The sequence below is a fragment of the Oncorhynchus mykiss genome, chromosome 3 (genome assembly GCF_057628025.1).
Source record: "Oncorhynchus mykiss isolate SJ-2025 chromosome 3, ASM5762802v1, whole genome shotgun sequence".
Lineage (NCBI taxonomy): Eukaryota > Metazoa > Chordata > Actinopteri > Salmoniformes > Salmonidae > Oncorhynchus > Oncorhynchus mykiss.
This window is the reverse complement of record NC_143024.1, coordinates 26,316,203-26,339,352: the sequence shown is the minus strand read 5'-3', so window position 1 is coordinate 26,339,352 and position 23,150 is coordinate 26,316,203. Positions and strand designations below refer to the sequence as shown.

The 23,150-nt window shown below is 43.2% G+C and overlaps 1 protein-coding gene across 2 annotated transcripts; it reads right to left on the bottom strand.

Moving 5' to 3' along the window:
* Window positions 1-235: 235 nt before the first annotated feature.
* On the bottom strand, window positions 236-22,579 carry LOC110510982 (nephrin-like). 2 transcript variants are annotated; one of them, XR_016493263.1, is made up of 6 exons: window positions 22,412-22,579; window positions 17,954-18,709; window positions 16,066-16,269; window positions 3,005-3,110; window positions 2,318-2,399; window positions 236-1,209 (listed from the first exon to the last, which is right to left on the bottom strand). XR_016493263.1 is itself a non-coding variant. In XM_090226758.1 (5 exons), exons 3-4 carry the CDS (start codon window positions 16,217-16,219, stop codon window positions 3,034-3,036), a joined length of 231 nt encoding a protein of 76 aa, XP_090082884.1. In that variant the 5' UTR covers window positions 16,220-16,269; window positions 17,954-18,709; window positions 22,412-22,551; the 3' UTR covers window positions 2,298-2,399; window positions 3,005-3,033. The 2 variants fall into 2 exon arrangements, 1 of the variants encoding a protein (XP_090082884.1); XM_090226758.1 differs by lacking the exon at window positions 236-1,209 and having other exon boundaries at window positions 2,298-2,399; window positions 22,412-22,551.
* Window positions 22,580-23,150: the final 571 nt, after the last annotated feature.

Genomic DNA, 23,150 nt, shown 5'->3' with positions numbered 1-23,150 from the left:
GGCCGGCGTGACAAATTGCTACCTCACTAACAATCTGTCTGACTGAAAACGGACACGGTGCTCCAGGCTTTGATGGGCTGGCGTGCTGAGTAAGGACTACATTAGGTCTTACTGTGGAAAGATGTTGTTTAATATGGTGTAGAGAGAGAGGGGGGGGGGTGGAAGGAGGGAGGGAGGGAGGGAGGGAGGGAGGGAGGGAGGGAGGGAGGGAGGGAGGGAGGGAGGGAGGGAGGGAGGGAAAGAGAAAGAAAGAAAGAAAGAAGGAAGAAAGAAAGAAAGAAAGAAAGAAAGAAAGAAAGAAAGAAAGAAAGAAAGAAAGAAAGAAAGAAAGAAAGAAAGAAAGAAAGAAAGAAAGAAAGAAAGAAAGAAAGAAAGAAAGAAAGAAAAAGAGGGAGGGAGTGAGAGAGGGGAGGTGTAGAAGCATTTCCAGTTCTGGGCGGTGGTTAAAGTGTAGGAGATAGAATCGGACAGTGTCTAATTCAGAGGGAGATAGATAGAGATAGATAGAGACAGTATTTCATATGGACGGCTGTGGATAATATGGCGTGGGTGAAACGAAAACAAGGAGTAGAATGGGAATGTTCACCATTGGGTGTCTTCAGTAACAGTAGCATTTAATCAGCAGCTGATTTAGACCTGGGACAGAACCAGGTGGGTGGACTCCAGAACAATCAGTTACTGAAACTGATCTACAAAATATTGAGGAACAACTAAAACTAGCAAACAATAGGCTGGGTTGCCATATTGTTTCAAAGATATAATGTTTATCCAAACAAGACAAAGGGTAAACAAGGAAACGATCCTTTGAGATGTTAAATCACCCACCCCTATTATGTTGTGTACTGTAGTTCCTACACCGTTGGAGATGTTATGGTTTCACAGTCCTGACAATTATATTTAGCATCAGTAGAGTTTAGAATTTGGGCTTGAGTTTCATTCCCAGGCTCCTCTGATCAGTATTATCAGAGTGTAGCAGGCTTGAGTTGGAGTTTGGATTGCACTGATACCAGAGGAATTGACAGAGTTGAATGGGTTGAATGTGACAGCAGTAGAGACGTCATGTCGACCTCTAACACTCCAGGTTGAGCGTTGGGATTGAGTCCCCAGTAGGTGTGAGTTCATCCGGGGTTGAAAGTCTCCCCTCAGAGTGGTTGCTCAGTGTGAGGATGTTTTCCCCAATGCCAGCCTGGGGTCAGGGTCCACACGTGGCTGGAGAAGGGAATAAGTAAAGGTAAAGGTGTCTGTGAGTCTATGAGGTAAGGAACAACACACACTCACAGTATACATTCATCACCAGGCTGGTCTCCAGGGCCCGAGGAAGAACCGGGTTCGTCGTACGACACACCAGCTCCCTTCCGTTGTCCGAACTGCTTAAGAACATGAACCTGCATGAGGTGTGTGTGTGTGTGTGTGTGTGTGTGTGTGTGTGTGTGTGTGTGTGTGTGTGTGTGTGTGTGTGTGTGTGTGTGTGTGTGTGTGTGCGCGTGTGTGTGTGTGTGCTTTTGTGTGTGTGTGCGTGTGTGTGCGTGCGTGCGATGGAGGGGTGGGTGAGGAGCGTGGGGGAAAGGGGGTCATGGGGAAGGAAGGATTGGATGGAAGAGAAGAATAGATGATGGATAACATTAAAGATCATGGCTTAACATAGGACACATCACCCCTTATTAACACTCTAATTGAGCCCTTGAGACCTCCATAAGAACAGACAGATTTATGCAATCTGTGGGGTCTGGATATCAAGAGCCACATAAACCCCCTGAACATCATAACAATGTGAGCATTACACCTCCAGACCCATGACAAACCCAAAGTCCACCATGTTATCTAGATTCCTCTCCAGATTTATAAGCTCCGATACAAAATATTGTTGCTATTTATACCCACTATCTACACATAGAGGAATTAGTTGGAGACCAGGCTATTCTGCGTTAGAGCTGAACTATGTCCTTAATACCCTCTACAGCGTGTTATCTTTGCAGATGACAAGGGGTTATTATCTTTGGAGCTGGATTAGGTACGTATGCACCACCAGGTGAATCAGATAGGATTGGATCTGTCTAGCAACTGAAATGTAATTCTGTGTCTATGACAAAAACTAATTTGATTTGACACAAGGCACCGAGTGACAGTTCACAGTAGGCATCAATTCATTACACTGTACTGTGTATCTGTGGGAATACAGATGTTCTTCAATTAGGGATAACACTCACACGCACGCACACGCACACACACACACACACACACACACACACACACACACACACACACACAGAGAGAGAGACACACACACACACAGGAAACAGAGAACAGGAACACATACCCTTTTGTAGCGTGTGTGTTCTGGAGCTTTTCCTCAGAGCCAGACATAGGGAAAGACTCTACACCTGTCAGCTCAACTCCGTCTGAGAGAGAAAGAGAGGAGGAGGGGGAGGAGGAAAGCGAGTGTGAGTGTTAGTGCAAACAAGGCAAGGGTGTTCTTTTTGAAGGTAGGGAGGGGCAGCTCCCCACTCACGTGCGTTTGACGACAGCTGATAATCAGAATAGGGGACGTGCTCTACAAAAATTAACGAATGGCAGGGAACAAGCACGACTGTGCATTAGATTGGCAATTTTAATAAAGGTACAACATTTTAAAAAAGATGACGCCTTCTCAGTATGGATGAGAAGTGTTACGATATTTGTTGCTTACTGCATATGTTTTACTAACCAGTAAATTCTAACTAGTATGTAGTACTATTAGTACACAGTGTGTAGTTTTAGTAAGTAGTAGGCAAGACAAATTTCAGACACGGCCATAGTTTTAAAATGTCATTGTAAAAACAGGGCATTGAGATATAGTGTACTACAATTATAGTGTAGGTTGAAACATGTCTTTGCAAACATGTTTTTCCCTCAACTCAGTACTGATTCACATTTAACGTCTCTGCTATTCCTAATGGAAAAACATGTATGTACTAGCATTATTAAGTTTGTGTGTAGTGGGTTGATACCGTATTTGGTGACCTACCTTTAAACAGAGTGATCACTGTGACAGTGTCATGTGACATTGTAGCTTTTCCCTGCTACCCATGGGTCTGTGGTCTCCAGCTCAAAGTAAGGTTTAGAGGGAGGAACTGAGGGGAGAACAGAAGACTGGTATCTATCAAAGTGGTTCTGGGTCACCTTAAGACATATGCAGTACAGACTAGGCTTTGACCAGAATTATTGATTCTGTTTACAGATCACAGAAAAATAAGCTTTTGGTAATTAATGCATTAAAAACATTTGAGATCCTTAGATATTGAAGAAAGACAGTTATACCAAGCTAATAAGGCAGGTTCTGTTATATTCCTGGAGAATCAGTGGGTCCATATCATTAGTGTGGTGTACAGTAGATAAGACTGGGATGTGCATACAGAGATGGGTTGGTGATGAAACGAGACAGATGATAATCTGTGTTAGCGCCAAACATTTCTCCTCTCAGATCACCCCCCAGCTGAATACGTGCTTGCACAGCAGATCAAAGCACTACCCACTCCTTTTCTCTTCCCCCCTCTCTTTCATTTCTTTCGGACCATGCAGGGAATTCAGAGAAAGAACATTTTTGTTGAAGAGAGTGGAAGTTATTTGGACGGGAATTCAGAGGGAAACTGTCACCAGATGTGCTAATCAACAAACAGGCTTCAGCACAACTGTCATTTACTCTGGACACATGATCATCTACTCCACAACAAACTGTCACAGAATAGGGGAAAGGAGCAGAAAGAAAGAGGGAAATGGAACGAGGAGAGGAAAGATATCTTTCTGTGAGTGTGTGAGAGCCAGCACAGCACACAATAAACAAAGGTCATTGCTACTTTTCAACATATATCAACTGACAGCATGGTTTAGTGAGAGGGATATAGAGAAGAAGAGAGAGGATGATGAGAGAGAGAGAGAGAGAGGGAAGACAAAGAAAGAATGAAAGAAAGAAAGAGAAAAATAGAAAGAAAGAAAGAAAGAAAGAAAGAGAAAGAGAAAGAAAGAAAGACAAACAAGCAGCTATCATTTGTTTATCATGCGAGTCATCCAGGGGTACAGCTATATGTTTCATCAAGGGGTAATTCCGTCATCCGCTGCTGAATGCTGACATAAATCCAATGGTTATGGCTGGATAAACAGAACACGAGCTAGTCAGCCAGTCAATCAGTCAGTCAGCCAGCCAGATAGTTTCTCTGCTCTCCTCCAAATCTGGGTAATTCACCTAGTGCCACTGGGTGGAGCTGTTGCTGTGTGCAGTAGAGTAGTCATATTGGCTCCAGCCCTGCTATTGAGACAGATGAGATCTGGCTGCAGCTTCAAACTGATTTAAAGGAAGCAATTGGATCTGTGTGGACTGTGATGGGTTACCCGGAGCACTGCAGAGGCGAGCACTGAAATAATGAGATTCATTTGTTTGTGTGTTTTTTCCCCTCCCTCACCAGTCTCCACTCCCCGGGATGCTTGGCCGATGACTGGGCCATGTGTCTATTGACAGGCCCCTGCACGCTCAATCTACTCAAGCCCACATGATTCACACGGCTGCATCACTTGTTGTGCTCCAGGAGAGCCTCGCCACCTAACAAATCTCCTAAAATAAGAATAATGATGTTCGCAAACGAGCTGGGCAGGTATGTCATTTATTCTCTCTCTCTCCCTCTCCCTCTCAATCTCATGCTCGCCTCCTCTTCCTATCTCTCACTCACTCCATCATCCCCTATCCCCTTCTTCCCCCAGCCCTAGCCAACCACCTTCCTCCCTCCCTCTCTCTTTCTCTATCACTGCGGTTTAATCTGCAGAGGGAGGTGCAGTATGGTGGAGGGTGTGCTGTAGCTTGTGTTGAGAATGAGAGCCCCGTATCCACCACAGCCACTCAGGTGGACCATGTGACTCCAATGAGCCCCACCTGAGTTCCCCCTACTACCTCCCAAAACACACACATACAACCCCCCCCCCCACACACACACACACACACAAATGCATTTTCACATGTGCACAAACATGCACAGTCATGCATAAACACACACACACTCATGTGCACACACACACACACACACACACAAACACACCCATCCACTCTCAACGCAGACAAACATGCAGACATGCTGCTGCCATGAAGGCGAGAGACAACGAGCTGCAAAATTCGATTCATTAGACAAATACAGACGGATGGATGGATAAGGCAGATAAGAAGCAGATTAGCGCAGACACACATCGATAAGAACATACACACATACGGATACAGACAGACAGACAGACAGACAGACAGACAGACAGACAGACAGACAGACAGACAGACAGGCAGACAGACAGATCAACAAGTCTGAAAACACATTTGCACACACAGATCCTGACACAGACCCCTGATCTTTCTTGATTCAGGTAGCTGTATGTCTCTAACACAGCAAGTGGTCACCATACAGTAACTTCATAGAGAACACAAAGCTCCTCTGATCTGTTTGAATAAAACATCTGATCAACAGGAAACAGATAAACAAGAAGAGAGTTTAGAGAGCCTACGTTTCCATCAGTGTCATTGTTGACGGTCTCACACACACACACACACACACACACACACACACACACACACACACACACACACACACACACGAACACGAACACACAGACACAGATGGACTCCAGTGTGAACACACGCATGTGAAGAGTTTATTTCCAAAATGCTATATTATCCACAGATTTTTCATATTTGTGTTTTTTCACCATAAATGATTGACATTTGTGCATTATAATTTTTTATTTTTTTTGCAAAACTCTATTTAACCATTGTTTAGCTGGAAAGGAATGTTCGTAACCTGTATCTTTGACTCAGATATGTGGTAGTCTCACCTAGTTATCTTTAAGCTAGATGCACTTACTGTAAGTTGCTCTGGATAAGAGAATCTGCTAAATGAGATAAAAGGCAAACTTTATTGTTTTACATACAGTACATTTGGCTGTGTAAAACCAAGCAGTACTACTTATTTGATACATTTGGCTGTGTAAAACCAAGCAGTACTACTTATTTGATACATTTGGCTGTGTAAAACCAAGCAGTACTACTTATTTGTTACATTTGGCTGTGTAAAACCAAGCAGTACTACTTATTTGATACATTTGGCTGTGTAAAACCAAGCAGTACAACTTATTTGATACATTTGGCTGTGTAAAACCAAGCAGTACTACTTATTTGATACATTTGGCTGTGTAAAACCAAGCAGTACTACTTATTTGATACATTTGGCTGTGTAAAACCAAGCAGTACTACTTATTTGATACATTTGGCTGTGTAAAACCAAGCAGTACTACTTATTTGATACATTTGGCTGTGTAAAACCAAGCAGTACTACTTATTTGTTACATTTGGCTGTGTAAAACCAAGCAGTACTACTTATTTGATACATTTGGCTGTGTAAAACCAAGCAGTACTACTTATTTGATACATTTGGCTGTGTAAAACCAAGCAGTACTACTTATTTGATACATTTGGCTGTGTAAAACCAAGCAGTACTACTTATTTGATACATTTGGCTGTGTAAAACCAAGCAGTACTACTTATTTGATACATTTGGCTGTGTAAAACCAAGCAGTACTACTTATTTGAAACATTTGGCTGTGTAAAACCAAGCAGTACTACTTATTTGTTACATTTGGCTGTGTAAAACCAAGCAGTACTGCTTATTTGATACATTTGGCTGTGTAAAACCAAGCAGTACTACTTATTTGATACATTTGGCTGTGTAAAACCAAGCAGTACTACTTATTTGATACATGTGGCTGTGTAAAACCAAGCAGTACTACTTATTTGATACATTTGGCTGTGTAAAACCAAGCAGTACTACTTATTTGATACATTTGGCTGTGTAAAACCAAGCAGTACTACTTATTTGATACATTTGGCTGTGTAAAACCAAGCAGTACTACTTATTTGATACATTTGGCTGTGTAAAACCAAGCAGTACTACTTATTTGATACATTTGGCTGTGTAAAACCAAGCAGTACTACTTATTTGATACATTTGGCTGTGTAAAACCAAGCAGTACTACTTATTTGTTACATTTGGCTGTGTAAAACCAAGCAGTACTACTTATTTGATACATTTGGCTGTGTAAAACCTAGCAGTACTACTTATTTGATACATTTGGCTGTGTAAAACCTAGCAGTACTACTTATTTGATACATTTGGCTGTGTAAAACCTAGCAGTACTGCTTATTTCTATGAGAGTGAGGCGGATATACAGCATTTTGCCTCCAAAAACATGATTATTTGACTCTCTGAAAAGAAACCATCAAATTATATTTGAAACAAATACATGTCTGTCATTGAACACCCCATGCCATGATTAGATAAACACACCCATCTATTTCCTAATTTCTTTAAACAATTAAAGCTCAATTAGAAACATTTTTGAAAATGGATATATAGCGTTTCGGGAATGATTAAACCAGACATGCATGAGGTTGAAAGCCATTGAAGTGGTCCCCCCCTTCATCCTCCCTGATTCCTCATCCCTCTCCTCCTCTCCTCCGTGCTGAACAGGAAGCTAAGCAGGTGTCCAGGACAGAAATAGGCCTCAGTCAGTCCTTCTCCCCCTCATCTCTCAGCCACATTACATAAGAAATAACATCTTCCTCAACAACCCATCCCCTGTCACAAAGACACAGAATCTTCCTTGTGAGTGAGAACTGGATACTAGAGATAGACAACACAACAGAACACTCACTAGCCTTTTGACCTGGCCTTGAATGCCACATATTGGACATTATTGAGTAATAACTCATAAAATCCTTCTCATATCCGCAGCACACCACATACCTAGCTAAGGCTCATTTTTTTATCCACAGCCTTGGGCAGCTAGTACCTGTTTGCTCACTGTGCTGAAAAAGAGGTCCTATTTCACAGGCAAATAGAACAAAGATATACCCATTGAACAAAGTCACTCTGCCTTCTATTCTGCTTGTGTAAATGCCCCCGTTTATGACTTGCTGTATTATTCATAAAGAAGTGCCATAACATGAAGGCTCATTGTACAGTACACTCTTTGTGTGCTAAACTCGTTAGCCAAATGCAAAAACCTTACCACCGTACTGTCGTACCGTCGTACTCTAACTGTTGTCTCTAACTCCCAACCAACACTGATAACAAGCTTAAACACCCTCCTTTCCCCCAATCCCCGTCTACTCCCACAGAAATATCTAACTGCAGCTTAACTGCATGAGTAACGTATTCTTAAAAACAGGGAAACATCAAACAAAAACATTTAGAGTATTATTTGCAGGATCCGGATATACAGGCAGGCCTGTGCTTAGAGAGGAAGAGAGAGAGAGGGGGGGGGGGGGGGGGGGGAAGAGAGATAACGGGAAAGAGAGAGAGAGAGAGAGAGAGAGAGAGGGGAGAAAATGGAAAGAGGGACTTGTTAATTAATAGGATTATATGGTAAGGCTAATGGTTTCAAACAAAAGACAGTGGATGTGTCAGGTGTTCTGGTATTCTGACGGGCGGGGGCCGGGGGTATAAGTTTTGGCGGGAGGACACGGGGGTGGTGGAGAGGTTGTTATTGTCATGGATTACTTGCTGCCACTTGATCTGCCTGTTGCCGTAATCCCCTATCTGAACTCGGCAGGAAGGGAAAAACACAGGAATTACGTCGCCCCTGATAGAAATGTCTCGAAAATGACTCTTTGTTGGCCCGCTGAGAGGACTTATTGACGTTTGTATGCCTCCCTCTCGGCTGTTCGCTGCCTGTGGTGATCCATCTTGAATTAGCTGGTGATGATACCCACAACCCACCACTCCGACTAGAGAGCAAGGCTGGCTTTTCTTTTGGTTTTACATGATCTTTCGTTGGCTTTCTCTCTCTCTCTGCATCTCTACCTCTGTCTCTCTCTTAAATCAGATAGTGCGATAGTGTTTTGGTTGGCTGACTGGTGAAGGCTGTCTGTGTTATCATGGGAGCTGTGGTAGTCTGGGGGAACTCTTAACTCATCGGAAGGCTGTCAAGCTGTGTTACTCATTTCACTCATAGGTTGTACAGTACTGGCTTTGGTTCTAACCCAGTATTACAAGTACAATAACACATCTGATTCAACTCATCAACTAATATTAAAGCCTGTGATTAGTTGAAGCAAGTTTTGCAAGTTTTTCTGCTGTTACAGGATTTAGATTAGTCTGTGGCCTCAGGCTAGTCTGTCTGTCTGTCTGTCTGTCTGTCTGTCTGTCTGTCTGTCTGTCTGTCTGTATCCGTGTGTGTGTATATTCTTACACACACACACACACACACACACACACACACACACACACACACACACACACACACACACACACAACAACAACAACAACAACACACTTCACGTCACAGCAGTGATAAATGTGGGACTGAGTCCTGCTGTATCTGCAGGTGTATAAAGATGGAGCTGACTGGAACAGGGGGAAGTGTAGAGAGAGCTGGGGTTCACTCCCCCCTCCTTCCTTTCTCTCTCAGTCTCTCCTATTGATGTCAGAAAAATATGCTCCCTTCCCAGGAGAGCGAGAGAGGCAGCGAGAGTCACCAAGGCAACGCCCCCCCACCCCCAGCACCCCGGTATACACACTCCATGGCCCCCAAAAAGAAAGAGCAAAAGAGCGAGAGATGAATGGAGAAGGGGGAAATGAATACACCGTAGCAGGAGAAGAAAGGCTCTTTCAGAGTCACCGTTCTCTCCACATATGGCATAGCTCCCAAAAGCAAGGAGGCCGAGAAAGCCAGCGCAGAGAGAGTGAGAGAGAGGAGAGAGGAGAGAGGACAGTGGACAGAGGAGAGAGGAGAGAGAATAGAGAAGAGAGGAGAGAGAAGAGAGGAGAGAGAAGCGAGGAGAGAGAAGAGAGAGAGAACGAGAGAGATAGGAGAGAGAGGAGAGAGAAAGAGGAGAAGGAGAGAGGAGAAAGAGCGTATGCTGTTCATCATAAAGTGACAACAGGCGGCCTGGTGTACTCACACAATTACATCCATTCCTTCCCACGTCTGTGTGGAAACTTTTCATTCACTCCCATTCTATTATGATTTACTTCTCCAGGAGCTACTGACACAGAGCACCACGGTGGCTGTTACGGACGGAGGCTAACACACTGCTTGTAGTGTGTGTGTGTGTCTGCTTGCGTGTGTGCGTGGTCCATAGAATCTAAAACATATCTCAATTGTCATATTTCTCTATTGTGTGCGACAAGGTCATAGTCTTAGATATGTCCTGTAGTTCATGGTCATAGGAGGAGTGGATGGACTGTGCACCTGTTGGGTTGGGGTTACAGTATTCACCTTGCTGTCTGCCTCTCTGAACTCTGCAAACATTTAGCATTTTACAAATGAGACCGTCCTCTGTCATGGAGAATGAGCGGTGTCCTGATGATACAGCAACTGAGCCAGGCAAAATCGTGCATCGGCATGATTATTATGGATGTGTCCAAAGAATTTTCCATTTAAAAAAAGTACAATTAAGAAAATACAGCTAGTTTGCTGTCATTTTGTTTTCTGCCGATGGCGAGCTAACAAAAGACAAGAACGTTAGCCAGGCTGAATGGAAAATATTATTCGACTGCATAGCAGTGATGGGAAAATATTTCCTTTGGTGGAAGGATGAAATAGTATGAATTGACTTATCAAAATAATGTTTTTAATGAAAATTTGTCTCTCATTATTTTAATATGTTGATAAGCAGTTTATTAAAGCAATAAGGAACCTTCTGGGGTTTGTGGTGTATGGCAAATATACCACGGCTAAGGGGTGTATCTACTTCGCTTTCATAGTGCCTAAGAACAGCCCTTATCAGTGGTATAGTACCACACCACTTCAGGCCTTATTGCTTAAATATCCAAGAAGTAACAAAAATGACCACTATGTTATTGTACTCTGTTTATGTACGAATAAAAGTAAGAAATTAGTTTAATCGTGATAATTTTGAGCCCAAAATAAGCCTAAACAGCAGACTCAAGTTGCACAGCAACACAACACATTATATCATGGACAAGGACCAAGAGGTCAAGCGTGTGGCTGAGCTGCTGAAGATTTTCATACATACATTATTGTCATGCTTTGTCTTGAATAATATGACCAACCACCCTGCACCAAGTTGAAGCCCTTTGAAAAGAAGAGAGAGAGTGGTATTGACTACCGACCGCTGTGAGAGAGCTTGGTTTCCACACATACAGAGGAGGATCTTAGCATCAGATACACACTGGAATTCCATCTATTTATAACACCAGGGGCTTTAGTCCAATTCATTAAACATTTTCTTTAGCATCGTGTACCCGAATTCGGGGACATTTTGCTTGCGACTTGATCTCATGCCCTGTTGATTTACCATTAGGCTACATAGGGTTAGAAAGTAGCAGACACACACTAACCAACGAAGAGGGATAGCTGTGTGGTGTAGGACGTCTGACTCCAGATCTGTCATGTTGTTTTATATTGGTTGGAACATGGTATGTATCGATTGAGGAGGACAGACAAAGTGTTTATAGTGTTGATAGTGTTTCACCATCCACGGGTTAATATGTTGACTGATGTCATAAAACGTGTGTATTATAGGATGTTTAGGGTCTGGGAGGCTTTTTCCTGCTCTGTGTCGCTCTCTGACTCACAGTGTACTAACATGTATAAAATAGCATCTTGGTGTGACAACCTCCCAGTCCTAAAAAAGGACTCATCATCAAAGTTGGCAAGATAATTAATACCAACCAGCAGCAATTTTCACATCTATGCTATCATACAGCGGAGAGGGAAGACTTCATTTTCCTCTTTCCTGAAATTACTCACCACAAATGCCGCAATCAACTTGCCAAGTGTGTGTGTGTGTGAGAGAGTGTGATAGCTCTTTCAGCGCCAACAGACATCACTGATGGTGACAATCATCGAGTGGTGTCAAGTGTTGACGCTTGTGTTTTTGTTTCTATAGTATTTAAGTATGTGTTTGGCACAAGCATATATCTGTCTCTTTGTTTGTGTGAATATGTGTGTGTGTGTGTGTGCATAAGTGTGTGAGTGCAAATGTAGGTGTCTGTGTGTTCAGCAGTCTGTGTGTGTGGTTGTTGTTCTTTTATCCATTGACCCAGTTTCAGTGGAGAGCAGAGCAGAGCGTGTGTGTGTGTGCGTGTGTGTGCGCGCGCGTGTGTGTGTGTGTGTGTGTGTTTGTGTGTGTGTGTGTGTGTGTGAGTGAGTGAGTGAGTGAGTGAGTGAGTGAGTGAGTGAGTGAGTGTGTGTGTGTGTGTGTGTGTGTGTGTGTGTGTGTGTGTGTGTGTGTGTGTGTGTGTGTGTGTGTGTGTGTGTGTGTGTGTGTGTGTGTCTGTGTGTCTGTGTGTGTGTGTTCGCGCCAGTCTGCCTATCAGTGTCTGTGAATATGTGTGCATCTGAATGTCTGTCGGCTCACGTTTGCCAGTCTGCTAGTGTTCTGTGTCTCACGACAGCCATGGCACCGTGGAATAGCACCATGTGGCTCGGTGCTGGTTGATCATGAGCAGATGCCATGCTCTTATTTAGGATTGCCTTCTAATTGGCGATTACTTTTTATACACGCCATGTGCGGATCCTGCTACATTATTTTATCCTTCTCTCTCTCTCTCTCTCTCTCTCTCTCTCTCTCTCTCTCTCTCTCTCTCTCTCTCTCTCTCTCTCCATTTCAATTTAAGGGGCTTTATTGGCATGGGAAACATACAGTTTGGACATTCCTACTCATTCAAGGGTTTATCTTTATTTTTGATTTTGTAGAATAATTTCTACATTGTAGAATGATAGTGAAGACATCAACACTATGAAATTACACATGTGGAATCATGTAGTAACCAAAAAAGTGTTAGACAAATCAAAATATATTTTATATTTGAGATTCTTCAAAGTAGCCACCCTTTGCCTTGATGACAGCTTCACACACTCTTGGCATTCTCTCAACCAGCTTCATGAGGTAGTCCCCTGGAATGCATTTCAATTAACAGGTGTGACTTGTTAAAAGTTAATTTGTGGAATTTCTTTCCTTCTTAGTACGTTTGAGCCAATCAATTGTGTTGTGACTAGGTAGGGTTGGTATACAGAAGATAGCCCTATTTGGTAAAATACCAAGTCCATATTATGGAAAGAATAGCTCAAATAAACAAAGAGAAACAACAGTCCGTCACTACTTGAATACATGAAGGTCAGTCAATCCGGAAAATGTCAAGAACTTTGAATGTTTCTTCAAGTGTAATCGCAAAAACTATCAAGCACTATGATGAAACTGGCTCTCATGAAAACCACCACAGGAAAGGAAGACCTCTGCTCCAGACAATAAGTTCATTACAGTTTCCAGCCTCAAAAATTGCAGCCCAAATAAATGATTCACAGAGATCAAGTAACAGACACATGTCAACATCAACTGTTCAGAGGAGACTACGTGAATCAGGCTTTCAAGGTCAAATTGCTGCAAAGAAAGCATTAACCACTAACCAATAATAAGAAGAGACTTGCTTGGGCCAAAAAACAAGAGCAATGGACAATAGACCAGTGGAAATCTGTTGTTTGGTCAGATTTTTTGGTTGAGATTTTTGGTTCCAACCGCCGTGTCTTTGTGAGACGCAGAGTAGGTGAACAGATGATCTCCGCATGTGTAGTTCCCACCATGAAGCATGGAGGTGGTTTGATGGTGTGGGGATGCTTTGCTGGTGACACTGTCAGTAATTTATTTAGAATACAAGGCACACTAAAGCAGCATGGCTACCACAGCATTCTGGAACGATACGTCATTCCATCTGGTTTGGACTTAGTGGGACAATCATTAGTTTTTCAACAGGACAATGCCCCAACACACCTCCAGGCTGTTTAAGGGCTATTTGACAAAGAAGAAGAGTGATGGAGTGCTGCATCAGATGACCTGGCCTCCACAATCACCCAACCTCAACCCAATAAAGATGGTTTGGGATGAGTTGGACCGCAGAGTAAAGGAAAAGCAGCCAACAATTGCTCAGCATATGTGGGAACTCCTTCAAGACTGTTGAAAAAGCATTCCAGTTGAAGCTGGTTGAGAGAATGCCAAGATTGCCAAGATTGTGTGAAGCTGTCATCAAGGCAAAGGGTGCCTACTTTGAAGAATCCCAAATTCAAAGTAAATTTTTATTTGTTTAACACTTTTTTGGTTACTTCATGATTCTATATGTGTTAATGTCATATTTTTGATGTCTTCACTATTATAATAATTCAAATAAAGAAAAACTCTTGAATAGGTGTGTCTAAACTTTTGACTGGTACTGTATGTTTACATTGCCAAAGTGAGTGAAATAATAATAAACAACAGTGAAATAGACAATACAAATAAACAGTAAACATTACACTCCTTCCAAAATAATCAAGATATTTCAAATGTCATATTATGTCTATATACAGTGTTGTAATGATGTGCAAATATTTAAAGCACAAAAGTGAAAATAACTAAACAAATGTAGGTTGTATTTGCAGTGGTGTTTGTTCAACACTGGTTGCGCTTTACTTGTGGCAACAGGTCACAAATCTTGATGCTTTGATTGCACACTGTGGTATTTCACTCAATAGATTTGGGAGTTTATCAAAATTGGATTTGTTTTCGAATTCTTTGTTGATCTGTGTAATCTGAGGGAAATATATGTCTCCAATATGGTCATACATTTGGCAGGAGGTTAGGAAGTGCAGCTCAGTTTCCACCTCATTTTGTGGGCAGTGTGCAGATAGCCTGTCTTCTCTTGAGTGCCAGGTGTGCCTTCGGGGGCCTTTCTCAATAGCAAAGCTATACTCACTGAGTCTGTACATAGTTAAAGGTTTCCTTAATGTTGGGTCAGTCACAGTGGTCAGGTATTCTGCCACTGTGTAATCTCTGTTTTGGGCCAACTAACATTCTAGTTTGCTTGTTTAAAAAAAAATGTATTTCCAATGTGTTAAGTAACTATCTTTTTGTTTTCTCTTGATTTGGTTGGTCTAAATGTGTTGCTGACATCTCTCTCTATCTCCATCCCTTTCTCTCTCTCTTGCCTCTTTCATTTTCCCTTTATTCACTTCTGAGGGGGACAATGGCGGTACACGCGAGGCTATTTCACATTCACATAGTCTCTGTAGTCACAGATGGCCTCTGTTTAGGCGTCCTCTGCTAAGCCACTACCATCAGGTCCCCATGGTAACTTCATTTAGGCCTATCACTGTGTCCTCTATGCATATCAAGGCTATACAGTGTAGGTTTACTGCTACTATGTCTGTCTTACAGCCAATGCAATTAAAGCTGACAGATGCACCGTTCACCCTCACAGCGAACAACCTGTCATTTGAAATATGTCACAGTAAAGAAAACCATCAAATTCACACACTTCTGAGAGCAACAACACAATGCTTGAACTCTTGGCCCTTTTGACCTGTTTGTGTGGCTTTTGTAGGCCTTCATTCTGCGACTGCATCTCTGTGCTCATAATGCAGACATATTCCTCATGTTCATCTTGTCCTATGGGTTGTTTACCACTCAATGTTTTCATTTTGTAGCTTGTATACTGCGTCTGCTCAAGCTGTAAAAGCACATTTTGTCTTGGGCTCCTACCCATGTGTGTTATCATTTTCTGCTTCCCTGTCATTATTTCTTACCCAATTTTGATATATTGCTTTTCCCCACCCATTTCCCCCTACTACTAATATTTCCCTACTTTGTATTCAACCCTAATGCAAACACCAACCCTACACCTAGCTACATGTCCACATCCTGGTTCATCTCTAACCATAAACCACAACCCTAACTCTAACCCTAGCTTCTTGTCCACAGCCTGGTTCATCTCTAACCATCAACCACAACCCTAACTCTAACCCTAGCTTCATGTCCACAGCCTGGTTCATCTATAATTATCAACCACAACCCTAACTCTAATCCTATATTCATGTCCACAGCCTGGTTCATCTCTAACCATCAACCACAACCCTAACTTTAACCCTAGCTTCATGTCCACAGCCCGGCTCAACCCTGGCCATAACTCTAACCCTAGCTTTAAGTCCACATCCCGGTTCAGCTCTAACCATCAACCACAACCCTAACTCTAACTCTAACCCCAACCCTCCCTGGGCTCTCACCTCTCTTAGGGTCCCCCAACAGGCTGTAGTGAGGGAACCCCGGCAGACTCTGTTGTGGACCCAGAAGCAGGTCATCCTTCACCCACTGGACGGCCCCTGAGGGCCTCAGCACCTCACACCTCAGCACCACCGTAGTCCCCGCACGCACCGTCATGTTCTTGAGCTGGGTCCTGAACGCCTGCAGGGCCCCCAACTCCACCACACCTTAAGAAGAGAGGGAGGGAAAGGATGGAAGATGGTGAGAGGATGGAGAGGAAAGAGGGAAAGGAGGGAGGGATGGGTTAAGGGTATTGTAAAATGGATGGAGGGAGAAGAGGAGGGTGAAAAGATGGAGAGGAAGAAGGGAAAGTTAGGAAGGCAGGGGATGAGAGCTCAAATAAACATGGTAGTCGGGCCACCTTATTCATCACATCGTATGTTTTATTGATGGGAAATTGGAGCAGTTCGGCCCTACAAATTAGTCAATAATGTAATTACTACGAATTAAACCCCTCCTCGGTCCAGGAGATAATGAATGGAAAGGAAGAGAGGGCGAGGGGGGTGGGGGGGACCGAGCCCTCGTTCACCCATTGCTTTTTCTTCACTGTCGATGTCCCTTCGGCTAATTCCTACAGATGAGAGTAATGATATTTGGTTTAATGCCCTCGTTTGTCATATTGTATGTGGTGTGGGGGTGTCAGGAGGTAGGGGTGGGCAATCCCTCACTCCCTGTATAAAGTGAAACGCTCCGGTACACTGCACTGGTGGCTGGAAGGTAACCTTACTGCCACTCAGCCAGCCCGGTAGTGAGTGAGTGAGATGGAGGCTAGAACAATGAGACCAGGATCACAAGGTAATGCGATTGTAGCTCTGCATGCAAAGTCCTATGCTAATTAGGGGCCCTAATATATAAGCATGCATCTTATTTTTAAACTATGCAGTGGAGAGGAGAGCAGCTATTTACACCGCCTAATTCTGGAAGGTTGTTTGAATCTTGACCCTCTTTGAGCCAATCACAAAGTTGTTTGCGAACTGCATGCTCGGCTGCGCCTCGGCAACGTGAGTGAGAGGGAAAACTCTCAGATCAAGGGGACATCAGTCACCTCACATCAAACGTGAAGGGCAAGATTGACCATTATAGACGTCGCATACAAACAAACAGCCACAAAATCACATTTGCATATCAGTTCACATAAATGAATACACAACAATTTTGTGTACCAACGAGCAGTAAAAGGAAGTTGAAAGACAAACAGGAACAAAATGGATGCTTCTCTTCTTCTACTGCCACTGCCTAGAGAGGTGCATGGGGGATGGAAGTGGTAAGACAGGCAAACACCGTAGGCCATTGATTTCCTTTTCCGAACCAGTGTTTGGCGTCAATTTGAACTAGATAATGGCTTGGGATTATGCTATAGAGCTGATGCTGCCCACAAAACTCTATGGCCTTCGCTGTTGCAACAAGTTAGAAGCAGATGCTAGCCATACTCTGGAGTATAAGCTGAACAACTGTAATAAGCATCTGTAATAATTGCAGTTGAAGTTTTTAGTATAAAAACATTGGACAGGGTCAAAAGAAAGCAAGTAGAGGTCATGCGAAGATGATACCTGTCACCTGTTAACTTACTGTACACTGTCTCTCTGTTTTTCTCTGTGATGCTTTCAAAGGCAGGAGAGAGAGAATGTAAATGTAAATCCATGCTATCAGACCTCATTAACTTGAAATAATTATGCCAGCAGTACAGTGGGATCTGTTCCATTAACAGATTAGTTTGGATGATAAATATTGGTTGTGATTGTTAGATTTATTTTGGAGGTGATTTACTGTATGTGTCAGTAAATGTACTGTAACTGCATAATGATGCTATGAGCATTGTAACTATATTTGTTTCACAGAGGAAAGGCTTACAAGTACTGTGTGATTTCCTGTTGATTGACGGCCACCATTTTTGAATATGATTTACAAAATAATCCGAACAGATTGTCGTTGTCTGAGGAGGTCCAGCAGCAGTAAACAGACCGTTGGAAAAACAACAACCTTGACAGCTTGGTGATTCGACAGCGTATTTTGAGAAAACGATTAGCCACTCGTCACAGCATCCTTCTCTTCTGACAATGTGTTGTCGTTAAGCTGTCCTGTTTCTGCTCCCATTCAGTTGGTTTTGCTCTTCCGAGAACCAGCTGATCCATTGGCAAGGCAGCGTAATGGGCTAGAATGGTAATGGTGAGGCCTTAGCACAATGTCCAATTATATCAATGTGATTGTCGATAAATAACAATCCAATGCCAGAAGTGTGCAATGCAAGGTAAGTGAAAAGCAAGGGGTATTAGCGAGGAACAATTCATGTGCTGCATACAATTATCAACAACACTACAGCAGTCCACAGAAACCTTGATGCAAACTCATCCATTGAGTTGAACAGCGCTCTAGGTTATGCCTCTCATAAAGGCAATGAGAGCACAGTGCTGTAGAGCAGTATAATGGTGTGTAACTTAACAGAAGACCTTGCTGAGTTCGAAAGGAGACAATAGGTCCATTGTGGCTGTTTTTCTTTCCCCATTGCAGAGTGAGGAGAAGAAGAAGTGGACTTGGGAAGCACGTTGTTGATGACAAACCCATCTCAAACCTCAGGCTCCAATCGTTTAATCCAGGCCCTGCGGAATCCTGAAACGACAAATCACAGAGCAGACAGACAGTGAACTGTTTGTCAATGTTGGTGAAAGTTGAGTCAGTCAAGGCTTAGTTGACTCAATGTCAAGTTTTGAGTTACCGAGCACATACAAAGTATTCTCAAAGCCATAGCCACATATTGTGCTAGCTATTGTAGCTAGCTATGTTGGTGAAGACAGACTAACCTGGCTACTGATCATTGGATGACTCTTGCATGCACTAGTGAATTAACCCATCAACAGTTTTGAGTTAAATCCATGAGTAACACTCTGTCTACGTCCATTACATTCTGTTCTAATCTAACACTCCCCCTCTGCCTGTTTCTTTTGGAAAGGGATCCGATGTGCATTTTAAGTTAGTTTGCAATCAATCAATTTATCTGTCGCGAATGGAACAAATAATAGTTATTTACTTGATTGAAAACTAAACATTTTCTCATCTGAATAAACAAATTGAATTAAAAGCAACGGTTCTTTGAGGCATCTCCCCTCAGTCGATTAGTTGCACTCCAACAGGCTTTGATAAGAATTAGCTCACACTCAATTATTCCTGGCTCTCAGTGTATTTCAGAGCCCCCAACATGCACTTTGAACACACAAGGGCAATTTGCTCCCCCTTCACCACATTAGATGTCTGTTCTGAGCTCTCAAAAACTAATCTGCCCTCCCCTGCCTCTCTCTCTCTCTCTCTCTCTCTCTCTCTCTCTCTCTCTCTCTCTCTCGCTCTCACACTTCCACTTTCTTTGTTTCACTCTCTCTCTCTCCCTCTTTGTTTCTCTCACTCTCTCTCTCTGCCTCCCTTTCCTCCTTTCTAATATACCCCTTAAAGGGGCAATCTGCAGTTTCTATATGTATATACATTTTTGGGCTTACTGATATGTACCCACTCTTGAAGAATATATTTATTCAATATAACTTGACCTCATGAGCTTGGTTCAACTGTTGTATCCCCTCAGAAACCAAAATAGAAGCTTGTTTTACTCCAGTGTTTGTAAACAACATAAATGTAAACTGATTTGTTTTAATTTCACCTGCTGATTTCCCCTTAAAACACCATACGCATTTCAACCCCGACCAATGTACATGAATTGATTTTCCTCATACATTATTTTCCATCCCAGTCTGCCCTTTGCCTTGCATCCGATATCTAAATACCAGAGAGAGTAAAGTTCTGGCTGGTTGGTTTCTATATGTGTAATGAAAGCTCCCCATGCCTTCCCTCTTCCATTGTGAGAGCGGGTGCTGTGACGGCAGAACTACAGAACTGCAGGGGCCCAACTTGGCTGAGAGGCAGAGAGGTCTGGATAGGTCTGGCTGAGTGTCAGAGAGGCAGAGAGATCTGGATAGGTCTGGCTGAGTGTCAGAGAGGCAGAGAGGTCTGGATAGGTCTGGCTGAGTGTCAGAGAGGCAGAGAGATCTGGATAGGTCTGGCTGAGTGTCAGAGAGGCAGAGAGGTCTGGATAGGTCTGGCTGAGTGTCAGAGAGGCAGAGAGATCTGGATAGGTCTGGCTGAGTGTCAGAGAGGCAGAGTGGTCTGGATAGGTCTGGCTGAGTGTCAGAGAGGCAGAGAGATCTGGATAGGTCTGGCTGAGTTTCAGAGAGGCAGAGAGGTCTGGTCTGGAGAGGACGGCTACATGACTCAACACGTTTCTACCGGACATCTTAATGAAAAGAGCCGCAGCCTACTGACTCTGACCTCCTGTCCCCTCCCCGCACTACCGCCACCACTGCTAACCCAAACACAGGGCTTAATTACTGGGAAAATAGGTCTGTGCACAAAATGGAGGATTGGTTCATTCTCTAGTGTGTGTTTTTGTTTAGTTTCGTTGTCCTTGACAATGTTTATTTTGGGGTTGGGTCTGGGCTGTGTCTGTTGGATGGGCTCTGATAAACTCATGTTAGAATGAAAATGAATGCAGAAAACAATCGCAGAAAACAATAATCCAAAAGATAAATAATGTATGTTTTATTGTCACAAACACCAGATAGGTGCAGTGAAATGTGTTGACTTCCAGGGTCAGCTATGGTAGGTTAAGTGCCTTGCTCAAGGGCACATCGGAAGATATTTGACCTTGTCGGCTCAGGTATTCAAACCAGCAACTTATTGGTTACTGGCCCAGCACTCTAATCACTAGGCTACCTGAGAAAACCATACACACGAGTATGCACACATGAACACATGCGCACAAGCACACACACAAACACATATTCAAAATTCACAATATGAGACACAAACAACTAAAAAGCAGGCCTTCAGCCCTGGCTGCTAATCGAGTTCTTGTCCTTGCACAGATCTCTGTCATTATCCAGAACTAGCTCAACAAGCTTCATAACACGCACACATGCACACAGTATAATGGAATACATGAACAATTACATTCATTCAGTATCTACAGTGCCTTCAGAAAGTACTCACACTCCTTGAATTTTTCCACATTTTCTCAAGTGCTATCAAACTAAGTAATTTATTTGTCTAGAGAAACCTTGTACTGTATAATATAATCTGTATTTCACTGACAACAATAGAGTTGTATGAGTCAGGATGAGATTGACCACCCAGGATAAGCATTGTTGAAACTTTCCTGTATAAGTCAGTAGATATTCTACCTTCACTGCTACTACAGTTTCTGACCTTGTCCCTCACTAGCTTTCCACAAATGCAAATGAAAAAGTTTGATTCGAAATTTGATTCGCTATCAGAGACAAGTCAGGCTTTCTCCCCTCCAGGGTATTGGAGAAAGCAGAGGCATCGAGCGTGACCCCGACAGGTAGATTTTTAATGGCTTCTTTCATAACATCATCAAACGACTCAATACACTCAATCCTGGACCAATTTGATGCGAAACCCCATGAAATCACTCAATGTGCAGAAAATGAAGCCTCAACCTCATGCAACCATGCAATTCAGATATGGTCCTACATCTTAATATCAGTCTCGCCCACACACCACCAATCTCACCATTAGCCTGTGGGCCCAATTACAGTGCCTCATAGGGGAGGTCTGTTGTGAACCCATTACCCCAGTGACACTCACCAGCAGAATCAGTTATAGGCCAAAGATGCAGATTAGGTTATCCACACGGCTTAATCGAATCCAAATCATTAATTGTGCATGAAAACATGGTGGTCCTCTGACAGTCTGATTAGCGTTGCCTGGGTGAGCTTGCCTGCTTGTCCAGATGCAAATAGACAGAGCAAACTTCAAGCCAAGTCAAGGACGGGCAGGTGGACGAGCCAGATTGCATCAGCCTTGTCCAGCAATTTACAGTGGCAGTTGAACAGCATGTCTCCGAGAAGCTCTTCTCACAATCCTGAGCAGAGTGTTTGTCTGCTTGGCTTGGTTTCTGTTTCTGCTCTGCAGAGTCGTCAACTTCGACTCAATGTGTCTCTCTCTCTGACTCCCTCACATGTCACTTGCCTCGAGAGAAAGTTAAACCTCTCAAAGTGATGGGAAGAGAGAAAAAAGAGAGACAGAAGGAGAGAAGACCTCCTTTCAAACCTCCATTGACTCATCCTTATCTGTCTCCTGAGAGCTCACAGAGAGACCGAGGTACAGAGAGAAAAAGAGAGCGATAGTGAGAGAGAGAAAGAGTAAGAGAGACAGTGCATCTCTCATAAAGAATAAAGACAGTGCATCTCTCATGTCTTTGAATATGCATAGGGATTTGCATGAGAGAGAGAGAAGAGGTGTGCTTACCTGTTGAGCAATGTCGAGGCCCCGGAGCCACTCTCTATGTCTCGCCTGATCTCACGATGCCGCTTGGAACAAAAGTGTGCAGCGTGGATGAGAAAGAATGCCAATAGGACTCTCCCTCTCTCTGACTCCACATGTACTGTATCCTCCTCTTCATAGACAGGGAAAGACACAGGAGGAAGAGAGAGAGGAGTGCGTATGTGGAGGGTTAGGGGGTAATCTTAAGGAAAAATAGATCACAAGAAACCAGCTGACAACAAAAAAGTGATGCCTCACTTTTTTTTGCATTAGATTGAGATAGGGAGTATATATGCTAGGGATAGGGAGTACATAGGCTAGGGATAGGGAGTATATATGCTAGGGATAGGGAATACATAGGCTAGGGACGGTGGGTACATAGGCTAGGGACGGTGGGTACATAGGCTAGGGATAGGGAGTATATAGGCTAGGGATAGGGAGTATATAGGCTAGGGATAGGGAGTATATAGGCTAGGGATAGGGAGTATATAGGCTAGGGATAGGGAGTACATAGGCTAGGGATAGGGAGTATATAGGCTAGGGATAGGGAGTACATAGGCTAGGGATAGGGAGTATATAGGCTAGGGATAGGGAGTATATAGGCTAGGGATAGGAAGTATATAGGCTAGGGACGGTGGGTACATAGGCTAGGGATAGGGAGTATATAGGCTAGGGATAGGGAGTATATAGGCTAGGGATAGGGAGTACATAGGCTAGGGACGGT

Bases quoted from the DNA above. Each gene is read 5' to 3' on its own strand.
- LOC110510982 (XM_090226758.1), bottom strand. From the start codon at position 16,219: ATGACGGTGCGTGCGGGGACTACGGTGGTGCTGAGGTGTGAGGTGCTG. The intron at 3,111-16,065 runs GTGAGAGCCCAG...TTCTCCCCTCAG, and splicing joins GTTGGGGGACCCTAAGAGAG to TTCCTCCCTCTAAACCTTAC.